The sequence below is a fragment of the Notolepis coatsorum genome (genome assembly GCF_963971535.1).
Source record: "Notolepis coatsorum genome assembly, chromosome: 11".
NCBI classification, from domain to species: Eukaryota; Metazoa; Chordata; class Actinopteri; order Aulopiformes; family Paralepididae; genus Notolepis; species Notolepis coatsorum.
In genome coordinates, this window is record NC_140175.1 from 14,367,775 (window position 1) to 14,387,396 (window position 19,622).

General features: G+C 41.4%; 1 protein-coding gene across 2 annotated transcripts; it reads left to right on the plus strand.

Moving 5' to 3' along the window:
- The first annotated feature begins 1,072 nt into the window (after nucleotides 1–1,072).
- Nucleotides 1,073–19,593, plus strand: LOC311236637 (uncharacterized protein). Of its 2 annotated transcripts, none has more exons than XM_084324344.1 (8): nucleotides 1,073–1,139; nucleotides 3,805–4,003; nucleotides 5,613–5,803; nucleotides 6,069–6,245; nucleotides 8,504–8,659; nucleotides 10,060–10,197; nucleotides 10,965–11,057; nucleotides 19,158–19,593. In XM_084324344.1, the coding sequence occupies exons 2-8, from the start codon at nucleotides 3,901–3,903 to the stop codon at nucleotides 19,533–19,535; spliced, it is 1,236 nt and encodes a 411-aa protein (XP_084180470.1). In that variant the 5' UTR covers nucleotides 1,073–1,139; nucleotides 3,805–3,900; the 3' UTR covers nucleotides 19,536–19,593. The 2 variants fall into 2 exon arrangements, with proteins under 2 accessions (XP_084180470.1, XP_084180469.1); XM_084324343.1 differs by having other exon boundaries at nucleotides 1,084–1,213.
- Nucleotides 19,594–19,622: the final 29 nt, after the last annotated feature.

Genomic DNA, 19,622 nt, shown 5'->3' on the forward strand with positions numbered 1-19,622 from the left:
AATGCCATACTTTTTTTTAAACAGATATTTACAAACATAATATCTAATTATTAGTAATAGACAACCTAAACACATGCCTGATAACTGAATAATAATAATAATGATGTTATTGAACTGAACAGAACTACACACAGGCTACAAACAGTGTAGTACAGTGTAGTACCCCCTAATAGGCAAAAAATATTTAAATAGATATCACTATGAAACTTTCCCAGTTTGTTATGTACATATAAACTAAGAAAAAATATATTGCAAGTTTTCTGAAATGTATGTTTATATATGCAAATGAGGCACTTCCCCATTAAATATGTGCACATTTATGGATGCAATAAGGCAAAATGAAGTAAAATAAACAACTAAATGTGTGTTATTGACGTTTTATTGTCACTAGTTTCATAGAAGACATGTTTAGGAAGCAAAATATAACAAAATCTCAAAATCAACAAAAAAAGTATATTTGCCTATTCACCTGCAGTGTCTCGCCTTAACTAGTCAGAGTCCTCGTCTGCACCTTCCGAGTCCGAATGCAGTCAATGCTCGAGTCCAAGTCCAAGTCCGAGTCATCAGTGCTCAAGTCCCAAGTCGAGTCACGAGGCCTGAAAATCAGTCCAGGACTCAGACTCGAGTCCTCCTACAACACTGGTGGGCAGGTATCTATACTTTCAGACGCATAGCATTTTTCATAGTGAAGAGACCCTGTGCTGTCAGTCATCACTCGTCTATTCACGTGTAGATCTATTTATTACATAAGGACTATATCATGGCATGAAGAAGACTGCAATCGCGTGGGGTATGTCTGGGAGTGTTGCATTTATTTATTTTAAATTGTTTGGACTTTATGGTGTTTCTGTTTTGTTCTTGATTTATTGTGATGTTTCTTCTTGACTTGTTTAAAGAAAATGTGTCCGGCCCATGGAGACATTAACGTGTGTTGTCGGGCCTTACAAATACATTTGATTTGCAATCTGAGCCTTTACGCAAACTACTGCCTGGTCAGTTTCAGTGGGTCCTGATGACCTTTATTTTGCCATTATTACGACCGGAAGTCCCGACCACACTGCTGACGGCTTGATGGCCGCTGACAAACAACAACACAAACTTCATCACAACCAGAGATCTGGTTCGCCTATGATTATTTGGTAGCATGACATTTTCCGATGTTTGCCTTTTCACATTTGCATGAGCTTCACCCTCACAAATGACGACTTTCATTGTAAGTGTTTTGTCCCGAACAGGAGCTAAAGAAGGTTTCGACAAATCGAGAAGCCTAGTCCCGATTCCGGGCGTAGCTGACGTTAGTGGTTATTAGCGAGCTAGGTTAAGAAGCTAACGTTATCCGACCGATAATGATGATACTAGTTGCTATGTAGGTAACTTATTTGACGTCTATTCATATTCAGTTTGGGCTAGCTGTGAGACCACGCCAATGGCTATAGCTAACTTAGATTGTTTTTTAATTGCCTGCCAGTTACTTGACTAGCTCTTTGTTGCCACTACCTACTAGCAAATATGTGTATTTCCTGCTGCATAACGCTAGGGGTCGCTGTCATTCCTATGTTTATGCAGGAGTCAGGAGTTAAATTGATTGATTGATTGAACATTTTATTAACAGATTGCAGAATGGGTACAGTACAGTACAGCTCAATACATACAATTGTTAATGGGATGCAGACCAGAGAAAGACTTTCGTCTTGTTTACATCAGATAACGTTGGAATGCACACTGCTGTCTTTAATTCAGGATTTCTAAGTGTGGCGTTAATGCAGGACCTGTTCATGTTCTGCACGATCTCAAAGCTCAATGTTTAATTCAAGAGTTATGTACACGGCACAACTATAAAGCACACAATAAGCCATTTTCGACATGATAATCAAATAACATTGGCAATTGATATGCTCTCAACTCATTGAATTGATTGATTGATTGATTGATTGAAAAGTTTATTAACAGATTGCAGAATGGGTACAGTACAGTACAGCTCAATACATACAATTGTTAAGGGGATGCAGACCAGAGAAAGTCTTTCGTCTTGTTTACATCAGGGTCCCCCATTTTCAATTCATCATATGACACACTCACGACATACAGATAGACAGTACTGCTACATCTATACATTCATGACATACCAGATTTGCAAATACAGTACTGTTTGTGATACAAAAAGTGTGTCCAGAAAAAGAGTGTATATACATTTGACATAGAAACTGTACATTGGAGGAGGTTGGGTAGGTGGGGTTGGGTGGGGCTGTACATTGGAGGTGGGGGGGGGGGGGGGGGGTTGGGTAGGGGGGGGGTAACTGTACATTGGAATACTGACAAAGCCATACTTGGTCTTTACTGTACAACTAGGTTAGGACATTTGTAGGGGCCAGTTTCGAATTGCAGTCTCCCGTAGGTGTTCTTTGAGAGTGTTTTTGAAAGTGGGTAGTGATTCACATTCCTTTACAGCTTTGGGTCGGGCGTTCCACATTGATGTGGCATAATTGCGAAACGTGTTTAGTCCCTTGTTTGAGCCGAATCTGGGTTTAACATGATTTGTGGAGCTCCCTCTGGTGTTGTGATCGTGGTATTCACTGACCTTTGGGAAGTATTTTGACATGTACATGGGTACCTTGGTCGTGTAGTAGTGTATCTTGTAGACCAGGCCCATTGCAAGTTGCTGTACTCTGTCGTCTACTGAGGATAGATAGGTCTATATGAAAGAATAGATAAGTCTATACGACAACTGAACTCAAGGCGGGTGTTAGGTTTGGTGTCAACATTGGGTGGCACTGGCACACTTTCTCCCCCAGGATTTTTTGAGCGTCCCAACACTTAATTTCCTGCGTTCTGTTGTGCTTTTATGAGAGGCACATCTGCCAGGTTGAGATGGTACGGTCCTGTAGGGGCGTGTCTGAGATTGTTAGTTACTATATATAAATGTTTTGACACGCTTAATTTTTTAAACCTCTTTTGGGCAGGGGGTTGTCTCTTTCATATTAGCTATATTTTTGGAGGCGGACTAATTTACCTCTTCTCAATATTGAGGGGTACATGTCTCCTGAAACCCCCCCTAAATATACACCTATGCAAATCAAGGGGGTGTAGGTTTGGTTTCAACATTGGGGTCACTTTATGCATCACAATGCATCGATCCTAAGGTCGAATCGTGGGTCAAATTAATATTGAATCGTTGCCTGAAGAATCGTAATCGAATTGAATCGTTGTGGGGTCAAATATTTACACCCCTAGGCTATTACTGACCTATAGTCCATTCATGCTGAGTGAATCAGTTCCCCCAGCCACATTTGTGTATAATAATTTTTTTGGGGAATTAACTGATCGAAAATTAATCGAATCGTGGTCAAATTGAGAGATTTCATGATGCATTGAATCGTTGCCTGAAGAATCGCAATCGAATCCTTGTGGGGTCAAATATTTACACCCCTAGTACGGTCCTGTAGGGGGGTGTCTGAAATTGTTGTTTAATATACAGTTACAGGTAAGAAGGATATATAAATGTTTTGACCCCCTTCTTTTATTTTACCTCTTTTATGGAGGGGGTTATCTTTCAAGTTTCAAGTTTCTTTAATAGTTGTCATACAGAAGTACAGAATACTTTCATACAAAATGCTTCTTACTGTTACGCTCCAGAGACTGTGCTAGACAAGATAGTATCAAATAACATAGTATAGCATGTAATTTAGAATTTTTCATATTAGCTATATTTTTTGAGGGCGACAAATTGACCTCTTCTCAAAATTGAGGGCAACATGTAAAAAAAAAAATCTCCACCTATGCTGACGACACTGTTCTCTCCACCAGGCTCATCCCTCTGTGCGGATCAAGGGGAGCGAGCACGCCTACAGCCCGCTGCTGTGCCAGGAGGACGAGTGCTCGGGGCGGGACAAGGGCGCGCACATGCACTGTCCCCTGTGCACCGTGACCGAGGCCTATCAGGACCCTGTGATCCTGCGCGCTCACTTCCGCATCAAACACGTCGATAAGGGCATCGACTTTTCTGGTGGTTTTTAATATAAATCAACTCTGTAGATCATCCTCCATATGTGTGTGTGGGTTTTACAAAGTTTAAACAATGGGAAAGCATTAAACCGATCATCCGTCTAAACCACCTAACTCTATTCACCCTCAAATCTGTGTTCGTTTTTTTCATCTGCTGAAAAGTTGGGTTTTTGGAGTTATGAGGTTTTGTCCCGACAGCAGCGTTATGTCCCTGGCCTAGGAGAACCCACCCCCACACCTCCTCTCATAGTTGTTAAGTCCCTGGCCTAGGGGAACCTGGGCCCCCCGGCATGTTCAAGGGCCCCCACTCTTCCAACTCCCAAGTAGCAGTTTATTGATTTATTTTTCAAAGATTCAGAGCGGAGCCCAAATAAAACAGCACAAGTACAACGAAAAGAAGTTTAGCATTTAACCAGAGTGCAAATGTAACAGTGCAATAGTAATATACAATGTACAGGAGGTGAGTAAACAGGGTATAAAATATACAGTATAAATTATTAGTACTAATGAGTAATAGTGCAAATCAGATGTGCAGAGTTGTCATATTAATATATACAGTGATACAGGTATAAAGACACTATGGTACTAAGTCATACTGGCCAGCAGCGTAACTTGTAAGAGTAGGTAAGCGGGTTATGTAAGATAAGATATTCCTTTATTGATCCCCTTGGGGAAATTCAGGGATATATAGATACTGATATGTAAGAAGGATTACATGTAGGTAACTTACCCTATATCCCTAACAAAACAAAAGGGAAACAAACACAAAATCTAACCCAACTTCCAAATATAATGGATTTATTAATTCTAAATGAATGAATAGGTTATTTACATACTGTATGTTTAAAGAGAAGATTACATGATCTAAATTATCACTAACATTTCAGCACAGGTTATAGCTACAAAAATGAAAGGCATGGCTTAATCAGCGTAACCAGCATCACACAATATCACAAAGTCAGCACTACAAGGTCAAAACACAAATCGTAGCAGGTCGAGAGAGAGAGAGGAGACTTGACAGCTGGAGTTTAAATCTGCTGGCTGGACCAATCAGCTCCTCTGTGAATCAGTCTTCCAGCTGATCAGAGGAACCCCACCTGCAGCCCCCCCCCCACCCACACACACAGACACACGGACTAATTGAAGAGGAGCAGGTTAACTGACAATACATTGCAACAATAAACAACCCAAGGGTCATAGCAATAGACACACACAAACACAAGGCCCAGTGATGTGTGAGAGAGCGGCAGGTGATGACTATATAATTGTGCTATATTTAATTTAGTTTATATCCCATTTTATTTTTTATTCAACCGCTTTATTTACAGTTGTACAGTCCTGGCCTATATATTTATTTCATAAATATATTCTATTCTATTGTGCTTAACTTAGTTCATATGTCATAACATTTTACTCCACCTCTTTATTTTATTATCTGTCTTGTTATTGTCTGTCCGTTGTCATGGCATTGTCTGATTGTGATTCTGATTGTGATTGTGATTGTGATTGTGATTCTGATTGTGATTGTGATTGTGATTGTGATTCTGATTGTGATTGTGATTGTGATTGTGATTCTGATTGTGATTGTGATTGTGCCTTCTGGTCTCCAGGCTTGAAGGTGCTCCGCTGCTGTAACCACTGTGAGATCGTGGGCACCATCAAGGGGGAGAAGAGGTTCAAGGGGGCACACTGGCACTGCTACCGCTGCCGCAACGGCTTCAACCGGCGGGACGAGACCGTCAAGCACTTCAAGACCCACTTCCGCAACCCACACACCACCTTCCAGATCCAGATCACCCAGGTGGGGGCTCGCCGCGCAGGGTTCACACAAGGTCCTCGAAGTGCTTAAAGTGCTTGATTTCTGAAAAAAAAAAGTCAAGGCCTGGAATTTACTAATTTATTATTATTATATATTTTTTGCATTCAGGGGGGTAGTCGACTACCAGTCGACTATTGGCAAATTTCGGCCAATCAAAGTCGACTATCCAAATCCTTAGTCGGGGACAGCCCTAGTGTCTTTAGTCAACGGCGAAAGCTTTAAGGTTTTCCCTTCCTCTTCTCTTCAGGAGGTGAACTGCAGACAGTACTATGACGGGCCAGAGGCCCATCCCAAGGCCTACTCCGGCCCGGCGGTGTGTTCCGACCTGGAGGTGGAGGGCGGGGCCGTCACAGCTGTCCTCACGCAGCCCGCCCCCCTGGACGACACCCTGCACACCGTAGAGCCAAAGCAGGTTTCATACTCCGTACGTTTCATGATTTCTGTCGGATATTATGAATCGATGCTCCTCCTTATTACACTGATCCAATTACCTTGGAATAACTATTACAAAATGTTATCAGGATCCCCGTTAGCTGTCAAATGAATGACCGCTAGTCTTCCTGGGTCTGTCACATGTGCTCAGTGTGTGAACCTGCTCTCATCCGTGAAGAGCACAGGGAGAGCCGATGGCGAATCTGCCAATCCTGGTGTTCTCTGGCAAATGCCAATCGGGCTGCACGGTGTTGGGCTGTGAGCACAGGCCCCACTTGTGGACGTCGGGCCCTCATACCACCAACCTCGTGGACTCTGCTTCTCACAGTTTGAGCAGAAACATGCACATTAGTGGCCTGCTGGGGGTGGTTTTGTAGGGCTCTGGCAGCGCTCCTCCTGTTCCTCCTTGCACAAAGGACCAGATAGCGGCCCTGCTGCTGGGTTGTTGTCCTCCTACAGCCCCCTCCACGTCTCCTGGTGTACTGGCCTGTCACTCTCCTGGTGTCTCCTCCACGTCTCCTGGTGTACTGGCCTGTCTCCTGGTATCTCCTCCACGTCTCCTGGGGTACTGGCCTGTCTCCTGGTATCTCCTCCACGTCTCCTGGGGTACTGGCCTGTCTCCTGGTATCTCCTCCACGTCTCCTGGGGTACTGGCTTGTCTCCTGGTATCTCCTCCACGTCTCCTGGGGTACTGGCCTGTCTCCTGGTATCTCCTCCACGTCTCCTGGGGTACTGGCCTGTCTCCTGGTATCTCCTCCACGTCTCCTGGGGTACTGGCCTGTCTCCTGGTATCTCCTCCACGTCTCCTGGGGTACTGGCCTGTCTCCTGGTATCTCCTCCACGTCTCCTGGGGTACTGGCCTGTCTCCTGGTATCTCCTCCACGTCTCCTGGGGTACTGGCCTGTCTCCTGGTATCTCCTCCATGCTCTTGACACTGTGCTGGGGAGACACAGCAAACCTTCTTGCCACAGCGCGCATTGATGTGCCATCCTGGTCTGGATGAGCTGCACTACCTGAGCAACTTCTGTGGGTTGCAGACACCGCCTCATGCTACTTCTAGTGGTGGTGAGGGCTCTGGCAAAATGCAAAAGTAACGGAAAATCACCCAGAAAGGATGAGGACAGGGAAACGGTCTGTGGCCACCACCTGCAGAACCATTCTTTTATAGGGGCTGTCTGGCAAATTGCCTCTCATTTCCACCTGCTGTTGTCTGTTCCATTTGCACAACAGCAGGTGACATTGATTCACAATCAGTGTCCCAGCAGGAGTGTGATTGACTTGGAGTTACATTGTAATGATTGTGTTGTGGTCCTTTTACTTTCTTTTGAGCAGTGGATATATAGTCCAAACTGATATCATTCTGAATTATTGTTGTTCTTAATTTATTTTTTTAAAACAGATCTTACTTGTAATCTGGGTTTTAAATACGGTCTTGGTAGTCTTGTTCATTACGCTTTTCTTTAACCCTTTCACTGCCGCACTACCAAAACGGTTAACCCTTTCACTGTGACAATACACAGAAGGTTAACCCTTTCACTGCCACACAACAGCAGGTTAACCCTTTCACTGCCACACTACAGAAGGTTAACTCTTTGCTATCACACTACCGACGGTTACCGACAGGTAACCGTTGGTAGTGCGATAGTAAAGGGTTAACCTTCTGTAGTGTGGCAGTGAAAGGGTTAAAGCGTTGGTTTTGGGTAAGGGTGAGGACCTAATGATAACTAATTAGAACTGTAACAACATTCAGTTGACCTTCACGCGTCGACGCTGGTGTAAGTTATATTGCGGTGATGTCAATTGGCGGCTTGTTGTTGCAACATCAGTCGAGAGTCTGCACAGCCGACGGTTAAGATGAGATATTCCTTTATTGATCCTCTTGGGGGAAATTCAAGCATCAAAGCAGCATGGGGGAGGGGAGGTACAGGTAATGGCAGGCAGGGTAATGGTAGAAACTAGAAAGACATAAATATATATGCCATACAATTTGAACTGAATATAAAAATATGAGAAATAAACGGACACTTGACAATAATGGTTGTTGTTGGTGTGTGTGTGTGTGTGTGTGTGTGTGTTGATATGAGTGTGTGTGTGTGTGTTGATATGAGTGTGTGTGTGTGTGTGTTGATATGAGTGTGTGTGTGTGTGTGTGTGTTGATATGAGAGTGTGTGTGTGTGTGTGTGTCTCCTTCCAGTTGATGAAGTCTATCATAACCGTCTTATTCAACATGTCATCGTCTCTGGTTGAAGGACAGCTGCACACACGACGGCTTCCTGGTGACGTCTGAAGAGGACGTGGACCCTTCTCACCACCTGGACAAGACGCAGACCCTGGTCCTCATGGACGCGGACGGGCAGGCGGGCAGCCTGATCTACGAGGAGGAGGAGAACGCTATGTCTGAGCAGGTGACGCCCCCGCCATCCTCCTCTCCCCATAACCTTCTTATTATTATTGACTTGTCGTACAGAACTTGTAAGTCGCTTTGGATAAAAGCGTCAGCTAAATGTAAAAATGTAAATGTAAAATGTATTAGGGATGTTCGATATTGACTTTTTTACCCATATCCGATATACCGATATTGTCCAACTCTTAATTTCCGATACCGATATCAACCGATACCGATATATGCAGGGTTTCCCCCCCCAATAATTTCAGGTAATTAACATTACATATCTCTTGTCGTGGAATTAACACAACATTATGCATACTTTTGACAATAAATAAAATAAGAATTTGGTCTTACTTGCTTGCCTGGGTAAATAAAGGTTAAATAAATGTAAAAAAAAAAAAAAAAAATTAAACCGCTACCGATATTTTCCGATATTACATTTTAATGCCAATATCGGCCGATAATATCGGACATCCCTAGTTGTACCTTCTTCCTGCTGACTTGTCGTACAGAACTTGTAAGTTGCGCTTTGGATAAAAGCGTCTCGCAGTGCTTCCCAATCCTCTCCTCGAAGCACCCCAGCCGTTCCATGTATTTGTTAAATTCCACCACCAGCACACCTGATTCAACTTAACTAGCCCTTTATTAGTTGAATCAGGTGTGCTGGTGGTGGAATTTAACAAATACATGGAACGGCTGGGGTGCTTCGAGGAGAGGATTGGGAAGCACTGGGCTAAACGACTGAATGTAAATTGTAGTATATTAACATGTTTGGATCCTATTGGTCGGGGAGCTGCTTGGTGACCCCCACCCCTGACCCCTGTCTCTCTGTGAGTTGCTTGGTGACCCCTGCCCTGACTAAGGCTGTCCCCGAACCCTGTTTTTGGGATTCGAACTTCGTCAGGGTTTTTCGAACCTTAGTTTAAAAAAAAAATAATAATAATAATAATTAAAAATAAATGTATTACCTTTTTTTTTTTTTTTTTTTTTTTTTTTTTTTCACTATCCTCAAACTAAATCCTCAATTTGAATAAAATGATTAATCTGATTAAATTAGTATTTTTTTATTTATTAAATCAACTTTCCAGACCCAGCCCAGGGAGAAGCCCCAGCCCAACTAAATCAATTAAATCATCTTTCTTTAATGAATATAACTCATCAGTTTCTTTTAATACTATAATATTAGTGTAGCCTAATCTTTATCTGCAACTGTGAAGAAAACCCCCATTGGTTTAAACAGAATAAAATTTTAAAAAAATAAATAAATACAAATTTTAAATTCGAATGTTGATTTTAGAATTCGAATGCCAGCCTAACGATCGAAGGTTCGAATGTTTGGGCTCAGCCCTAGCCCTGACCCCTGTCTCTCTGTGAGCTGCTTGGTGACCTCCACCCCTGACCCTCTGTTGCCTGCAGGACGGCAGCGGCCTGGAGCAGACGGCGCTGCTGGAGCGTCAGGTGTTGGAGCTGCAGCAGCTGAACGAGGCCCTGCAGCTGGAGAAGCACCTGGTGGAGAGGAGGCTGCAGGCGGAGATACACAGACTGCAGGAGCAGGTACACGTCTAGATAGACATCTAGTACACACCTAGTACACACCTAGTACACACCTAATACACACCTAGTACACAGACTGCAGGAGCAGGTACACCTCTAGTACACAGACTGCAGGAGCAGGTACACGTCTAGATAGACATCTAGTACACATCTAGTTAGTGATGCACGATATATCGGCCGCCGATATAATTTTTTTTATAATTTTTTTTTACACATCGGTATCTGTCCAATATCAAGATAGGGTCGATATGGGTCGATATTTAAAATGATATATATATATTCTTCTTTTTTTTCCTTCTTTTTTTTAATATACATTAAAAACAGTTTTGGCCTTAAATAGTTTAAAAATATCAGTCATTTCTGAAAATAAGTTACAAAAGTTAAAAAAAAATTATGCGTTTTGGAAAATAGCTCTTTATTTGATTATCATAAAAAAAGTGTTTTCTATACAGAGATATCGACATCTGTAAATATCGGTATCGGCCAGAACAGCAATATTAATATCGGTTATATCGGTATCGGCCACAATTTTCACATCGGTGCATCACTACATCTAGTACAAATCTAACTCGCACACCAAACAGTCTGTTCTCCGAGAGCGATATCGTGCTGCACTGCTGCAGTATCATCTCGACCAAACTCCTGTTTCCTTTTTGTCTGCAGGCTATAATCCGAAAATCAGACTTTGACTTTTAATATTTACATTGTCAGCAAACTGAAGTTGCCTTTTTTTTTTAAATCATGTTGTTGCTCTCTACTGCCCCCAGGTGTCCAGTATGGTGCAGAGCAACCTGAAGCTGTCGGAGGAGCTGAAGCTGTACCGCTCTGTGGAACCCTGTAACAAGAGAGTCAAACAGCTGGTGAGTGACACGTCAACACGCTGGTAAACACACGGTGCATTTTGACATGTTCTATACATTAATGTTCAGTAATAACAACACGTGATCTTTATAGTTATCATCAGTCTGATTGACTTCTGGTTTTCGCTCTTCAACTTTCACCTAGATCCCTTATTCGCACCCCCCTAACTGGGGTATCATTGGAAAGCTACACTCATTGGCTACAACGCTGACCAATAATAATTTTCGCAATCAGCAGATGATTGACGGTTCTGGAGTCCGGGGTGGTCATCTGACGCTTGCACGTAAAAAGTCGCACGCCTGACATATCATCATGTAACTCGAGAACCGAGGCACGGATTTGGTTGATTGAACGCACGGTTGATTGAGGTGGCGTTCAAACGGCAACAAATAGAGCTTTAATTCTGTAATTTATATGTTCGGCGAAAAATGCAGCCGCTAGACGCAAAGTGCTGTGACTTTCGTCTGTTCCGCCGGCGGGCCGTTGTATGTTAAGAGGTTTATATGCAGGTATGTACAGACGGATGTGGATAGATATATATATATGGTAAGGATATATATATACTAAGGCTGTCAAAGTGAACGCAGTATTAACGCGCTAACGCACGATTCTATTAATGCCACTATTCTTTTTTTTTGAGTGTGTGAGTGTGTGAGTGTGTGAGTGTGTGAGTGAGTGAGTGAGTGAGTGAGTGAGTGAGTGAGTGAGTGAGATGAGGAAGGGGCAAGAGAGAAAGAGAGCTGGGAGAGTGTGTGTGTGAGAGAGAGAGAGGGGGGGGGGTGAGTACTCAGCCCTTGTGTGGGTGAATGTAACAAGTTCCTAACGTTTTCTTTCCCCTATTATTTCATGCACACTTAATTCATTGTTTTAAATTATAATTTTCTTTTAAGTTATTTTGTGCATCACTCTGTTTTGAATTTGATGCAAATTTGCAATGCGTGAGGGTCATCCTTTTGTGTTAAATGGCTGCATAAAGCAAGCATTTGTTGACTCATGTTGATAAGAGTATTCAAACTTGGAACTTGAAAAAGATCCGTTTAAGGTAGATAATTATTTTTTTTAAATGCGATTAATTTGCGATTAATCACGAGTTCTATGGACAATCATGCGATTAATCAGATTAAATATTTTAATCGATTGACAGCACTAATATATACATAATATATGCATAATAATAATGCATGCAATTAATAATAATAATAATAATAATAATAATAATAATAATAATAATAATAATAATAATAATAATAATAATAATAATAATAATAATAATAATAATAATAATAATAATAATAATAATAATAATAATAATAATAATAATAATAATAATAATAATAATAATAATAATAATAATAATAATAATAATAATAATAATAATAATAATAATAATAATAATAATAATAATAATAATATAATAATAATAATAATAATAATAATAATAATAATAATAATAATAATATGGGGTGCTCCAGTAGCACACCATGTTACCGCGCTCGCGCGGGACTCCGTGCTGCGTCACGGATCTGGTTGACTCCGAGTTCGATTCCCGGACTCGCCGTCATTTGCCGAATGTCTCCCCCTGCTCTCTCTCCCGTTTCACCCTGCAACTGTCGGTCATGCTTGACCAGGAAAGCGATAAACGCTAAAAAATAAAGTTTAAAAAAAAAAATAATAATAATAATAATAATAATAATAATAATAATAATAATAATAATAATAATAATAATGCATAATATATATATATACACACAGCATTAGAGTAGTTGCATACAATGCAGAGTAGAACCAAAGCAGCAGGTGGAGGTGGTGGTTACAGCAACAGCACATGGCACAACATCAGCGTACAGTGTGTGAACAGGGATGTGTTTAATAGAGTGGAGGGAGGCCCATGTGGTCGATGACCAGTTTGTGACATTTTCTAAACGATCAACATTGGCAGATGGTGACAAGATTATGGCTAATTTATTCAATTAAATGAACAAGCCCTGTCTGTTGGTCCTCTGACAGACACAAAAACAGGCAGGAAAACTGCCAGGAATCGTGCCTGTGTTATTAGCGTTCTGGCCAGATCATGGTGTCATGTTGATCACTGTCATTTAGCTCAGATTAAACCAGGAGGGACGGGGGGCTGAATATGAATATTAAATTTTATTTGGTAAATAAATGGTGCATTTATATTCGTTCCTCACATTTGACCCATTCACTCACCGACGGCGGAGGCGACCATGCAAGGTACCACCTGCTCATCGGGGGCAGTCTGGGGTTAAGTGTCTTGCTCAAGGACACGCATGAACCTCCCGATTACCAGACGACTGCTCTACCTCCCGAGCAACTGTCACTCCCCCCCTATCCCGCCTTGTCCGGCAGCGTGGCTACATGAGTAGAGCTCCGGACTCATGATCGGAAGGTCACCGGTTCGAGCCCCTGTCAAGGCTGCTGTCGGAAAGTGGTGTTGTTGTTCAGCAGGGGGCACTCTGTCCTCTGGACTAGTCAGTAACAAGGCCCCTGTTACAGTGATAGGGACACCGTACGGCTGCGAGTGCCGTCCTTTGGATGAGACGCTAAACCGAGGTCCTGACTGAATTTGGTCGTTAAAGAACCCAGGACGCCTATAGTAAAGAGTAGGGAGTTCCCCGACGTTCCTGGCCAAATTCCCAATCAGGTCTCTGACATCAAGGCCACCTAATCATCCCTTCCCCTTAATTGGCTGATATCGATATCAATCCCTGTCTCTTCAGCCGTTGTGTAGTGTGATGTGTGCCTGGCGCCAGTGTATGGTGAAGGAGGCCGTTTCCACCCTACATTGTAAAGCACTTTGAGTGTCTAGAAAAGCGCTATATAAATGCAAGTAATTATTATTATTATCAATATCTACCCCCATCCATCACTATATTCTGCGCTACACTCTGCGTCCATGACAGCTTCACTGCTTGTTGTTCCAGCTTCAGTTAATCTTCCCCACTGACGGTTGACACACACACACACACACACACACACACACACACACACACACACACACACACACACACACACACACACACACAGGCATGTCCAGTGCACGTGAGTGGTCTGTGTTTTCAGGAGAGCAGCCTGGACATAGATCTTTTCTGGGTAATGGTGCTAAATATTACCGTATAGACGGAGATCATTTACTCTAAATCAAAAACGTATTCATCTAATCGTAACCTAAGCTGCATCGGCCTCTGCCCTTGAAGAACCCATATCGGTTGACCCACCACTAATTATACAGGTAGTAGCAGCAAATATAGTGTATCTGACTGGTAGTAGACATAATGGTAGTAACCTCTTCTCAAGTCAAGTGTTGCTTTATTAATCCCCTTGGGGAAATTCAGGCATAACAGTGTTTTTTTCTTTATTTATTATTAAGAGTCAGACAGTCCTAACAGTGTTTATTATCAAGAGTCAGATAGTCCTAACAGTGTTTATTATTAAGAGTCAGATAGTCCTAACAGTGTTTATTATTAAGAGTCAGATAGTCCTAACAGTGTTTATTATTAAGAGTCAGATAGTCCTAACAGTGTTTATTATTAAGAGTCAGATAGTCCTAACAGTGTTTATTATTAAGAGTCAGATAGTCCTAACAGTGTTTATTATTAAGAGTCAGATAGTCCTAACAGTGTTTATTATTAAGAGTCAGACAGTCCTAACAGTGTTTATTATTAAGTGTCAGATAGTCCTAACAGTGTTTATCATTAAGAGTCAGATAGTCCTAACAGTGTTTATTATTAAGAGTCAGATAGTCCTAACAGTGTTTATTATTAAGAGTCAGATATCCCTAACAGTGTTTATTATTAAGAGTCAGATAGTCCTAACATTTATTATTAAGAGTCAGATAGTCCTAACAGTGTTTATTATTAAGAGTCAGATAGTCCTAACAGTGTTTATTATTAAGAGTCAGATAGTCCTAACAGTGTTTATTATTAAGAGTCAGATATCCCTAACGGTGTTTATTATTAAGAGTCAGATAGTCCTAACATTTATTATTAAGAGTCAGATAGTCCTAACAGTGTTTATTATTAAGAGTCAGATAGTCCTAACAGTGTTTATTATTAAGAGTCAGACAGTCCTAACAGTGTTTATTATTAAGAGTCAGATAGCCCTAACAGTGTTTATTATTAAGAGTCAGATAGTCCTAACAGTGTTTATTATTAAGAGTCAGACAGTCCTAACAGTGTTTATTATTAAGAGTCAGATAGTCCTAACAGTGTTTATTATTAAGAGTCAGATAGTCCTCTGGCGGTTAGGTGGTCGAGCGGAGATTGCGTTCGTCACCAGCCCCGGAGCTGTGAGCTTGATTCGCCTGTTCGAATCCAGCTCACAGCTCCGGGGTTGTCACCAGCTTGGCTGGCCGTCTGCACTGATACAATTGGCTGTATCAGAGGGTGGGAGAAGCTGGCGGGGTGGGTCCGGGTCGTTGTAAACAGCGACTCCTACAGTTCGGTCGGGGCGCCTGCTAAGCGCGGATTGGACGTGAGGGGGATAGTGTGGTCCTCCCACACGCTACGCCCTCTCAATGAGAATCCGCGCTGCCAGGTGAAAAGAAGCGGTGATTGGCTGGACGTGTGTCGGAGGAAGCACGTGGTCGTGGTAGCCTCCACTCTCCCAAATGATCTGACTGTGGGGGGTAAAGCGCAGCGACCAGGAAGGGACTGGGAATTGGCATACGACTAACATTGGGATGGGAGAAAATCGGAGGAAAATGGAGGGGGAAAAAGACCAAAAAAAAAAAAAAAAAGAGTCAGATAGTCCTAACAGTGTTTATTATTAAGAGTCAGATAGTCCTAACAGTGTTTATTATTAAGAGTCAGATAGTCCTAACAGTGTTTATTATTAAGAGTCAGATAGTCCTAACAGTGTTTATTATTAAGAGTCAGATAGTCCTAACAGTGTTTATTATCAAGAGTCAGATAGTCCTAACAGTGTTTATTATTAAGAGTCAGATAGTCCTAACAGTGTATATTATTAAGAGTCAGATAGTCCTAACAGTGATATTAAGAGTCAGATAGTCCTAACAGTGTTTATTATTAAGAGTCAGATAGTCCTAACAGTGTTTATTATTAACATTTACATTTACATTTAGTCATTTAGCTGACGCTTTTATCCAAAGCGACTTACAAGTTCTGTACGACAAGCCATCAGGAAGAGCACAACTCTATCAGCTGAGTAACAATGTTCATCAAAGTGTTGAGTGCTACAGTGTAGGTTAGTTTATTAGGACAAGTGCATGACAGTATGGTTAGTTAGGGTTAGATTTTTTTTTTTTTTTTTTTTTAATTCAGATAATGGTTGAAGGAGTGAGTCTTTAGTCGACGGCGAAAGATTGGACGTGTTTCGGCTGTCCTAACTGGGGTGGGTAGTTCATTCCACCATTGTGGGGCAAGGACTGAGAATAGGCGACTTCTCTTTGATGACCCTCCCGGAGCTTGGATAGGAGTAGGTCTGAGGCGGCCAGAAGATGCAGAGCGTAGGGGTCTTGAGGGTGTGTAGTTAGAGACCATTGACCGGAGGTAGGCGGGAGCAGTTCCCTTTGCCGCACGGTATGCTAGGTCAAGGGCCTTGAAGCGGATTATTAAGAGTCAGATAGTCCTAACCGTGTTTATTATTAAGAGTCAGATAGTCCTAACAGTGTTTATTATTAAGAGTCAGATAGTCATAACAGTGTTTATTATTAAGAGTCAGATAATCCTAACAGTGTTTGTTGTTAAGAGTCAGATAGTCCTAACAGTGTTTATTATTAAGAGTCAGATAGTCCTAGCAGTGTTTATTATTAAGAGTCAGATAGTCCTAACAAACAGTGTTTATCATTAAGAGTCAGATAGTCCTAACAGTGTTTATTATTAAGAGTCAGACAGTCCTAACAGTGTTTATTATTAAGTGTCAGATAGTCCTAACAGTGTTTATCATTAAGAGTCAGATAGTCCTAACAGTGTTTATTATTAAGAGTCAGATAGTCCTAACAGTGTTTATTATTAAGAGTCAGATAGTCCTAACAGTGTTTATTATTAAGAGTCAGATATCCCTAACAGTGTTTATTATTAAGAGTCAGATAGTCCTAACATTTATTATTAAGAGTCAGATAGTCCTAACAGTGTTTATTATTAAGAGTCAGATAGTCCTAACAGTGTTTATTATTAAGAGTCAGATAGTCCTAACAGTGTTTATTATTAAGAGTCAGATATCCCTAACAGTGTTTATTATTAAGAGTCAGATAGTCCTAACATTTATTATTAAGAGTCAGATAGTCCTAACAGTGTTTATTATTAAGAGTCAGATAGTCCTAACAGTGTTTATTATTAAGAGTCAGACAGTCCTAACAGTGTTTATTATTAAGAGTCAGATAGCCCTAACAGTGTTTATTATTAAGAGTCAGATAGTCCTAACAGTGTTTATTATTAAGAGTCAGACAGTCCTAACAGTGTTTATTATTAAGAGTCAGATAGTCCTAACAGTGTTTATTATTAAGAGTCAGATAGTCCTAACAGTGTTTATTATTAAGAGTCAGATAGTCCTAACAGTGTTTATTATTAAGAGTCAGATAGTCCTAACAGTGTTTATTATTAAGAGTCAGATAGTCCTAACAGTGTTTATTATTAAGAGTCAGATAGTCCTAACAGTGTTTATTATTAAGAGTCAGATAGTCCTAACAGTGATATTAAGAGTCAGATAGTCCTAACAGTGTTTATTATTAAGAGTCAGATAGTCCTAACAGTGTTTATTATTAAGAGTCAGATAGTCCTAACAGTGTTTATTATTAAGAGTCAGATAGTCATAACAGTGTTTATTATTAAGAGTCAGATAATCCTAACAGTGTTTGTTGTTAAGAGTCAGATAGTCCTAACAGTGTTTATTATTAAGAGTCAGATAGTCCTAACAAACAGTGTTTATCATTAAGAGTCAGATAGTCCTAACAAACAGTGTTTATCATTAAGAGTCAGATAGTCCTAACAGTGTTTATTATTAAGAGTCAGATAGTCCTAACAAACAGTGTTTATCATTAAGAGTCAGATAGTCCTAACAAACAGTGTTTATTATTAAGAGTCAGATAGTCCTAACAAACAGTGTTTATCATTAAGAGTCAGATAGTCCTAACAGTGTTTATTATTAAGAGTCAGATAGTCCTAACAGTGTTTATTATTAAGAGTCAGATAGTCCTAACAGTGTTTATTATTAAGAGTCAGATAGTCCTAACAGTGTTTATTATTAAGAGTCAGATAGTCCTAACAGTGTTTATTATTAAGAGTCAGATAGTCCTAACAGTGTTTATTATTAAGAGTCAGATAGCCCTAACAGTGTTTATTATTAAGCGTCAGACAGTCCTAACAGTGTTTATTATTAAGAGTCAGATAGTCCTAACAGTGTTTATTATTAAGAGTCAGATAGTCCTAACAGCGTTTATTATTAAGAGTCAGATAGTCCTAACTAACAGTGTTTATTATTAAGAGTCAGATAGTCCTAACAGTGTTTATCTTTAAGAGTCAGATAGTCCTAACAGTGTTTATTATTAAGAGTCAGATAGTCCTAACAGTGTTTATTATTAAGAGTCAGATAGTCCTAACAGTGTTTATCTTTAAGAGTCAGATAGTCCTAACAGTGTTTATTATTAAGAGTCAGATAGTCCTAACAGTGTTTATTATTAAGAGTCAGACAGTCCTAACAGTGTTTATTATTGAGAGTCAGATAGTCCTAACAGTGTTTATCTTTAAGAGTCAGATAGTCCTAATAGTGTTTATTATTAAGAGTCAGATAGTCCTAACAGTGTTTATTATTAAGAGTCAGATAGTTCTCAAGTTCTCCAGCCGTTAGCTCTCCAGCTATTAGCAGCAGTCTGTGCTCACGGTTGTGGAGCCTGATGGCTACTGGCACAGAGGACTGGCCTAGGTGGTTTGTGGTGTGTCGTGGGGGGATACGTCTAGGGCTGAACGTGCTCCTCATAGAGGGGGGTGGGAGGGGTTTTCCAGTATAGCATCCAGCTTTTTCCTCGTCCTCCTCTCTGCCACCGCCTCTAGTTTCTCATGTACAACGAATATTTGGTTGCTGGTTTGTGGAAACCTAAAGCGTTGTCATGTGACTCCCCGCAGGTCAGGAGCTTGGAGGAGGAGCATCGGACCCTTCTCCAGACGCAGCTGGCCTCCCTCAGCAGGGAGCTCCTGTACCAGGCGGGCGCAGTGCCTCTGAACGGCCACGTGGGGGCAGAAGAGCCCACCGTTAGCCCGGACACGGTTGCAGGGAAGGGGCCTGACGACATAAAGGTGGAGGTCCGGAGCTTGGCACCGGAGGCGCTGGAGGACGCAGAGGCCGGCCGGGAAGAACTGGATCCTGGGAGGGACTACAGTGAGGTGGTCCAGTCCACCGCGGTGCCCCTTTTAGTACACGAGAGCGCGCTGTCGCCAAGGAAACGTAGACCCGGCGATGAAGCGGGACACGATGAGCGAACCAAATTACAGCGCCGCCTCTGATGCTGCTGTTTGCATTATCTTTTCTTATTTTCTCATCTGTTCTCAACCCTTCTCTCTCTCTCTCTCTCCCTCTCTCTCTCTCTCTCC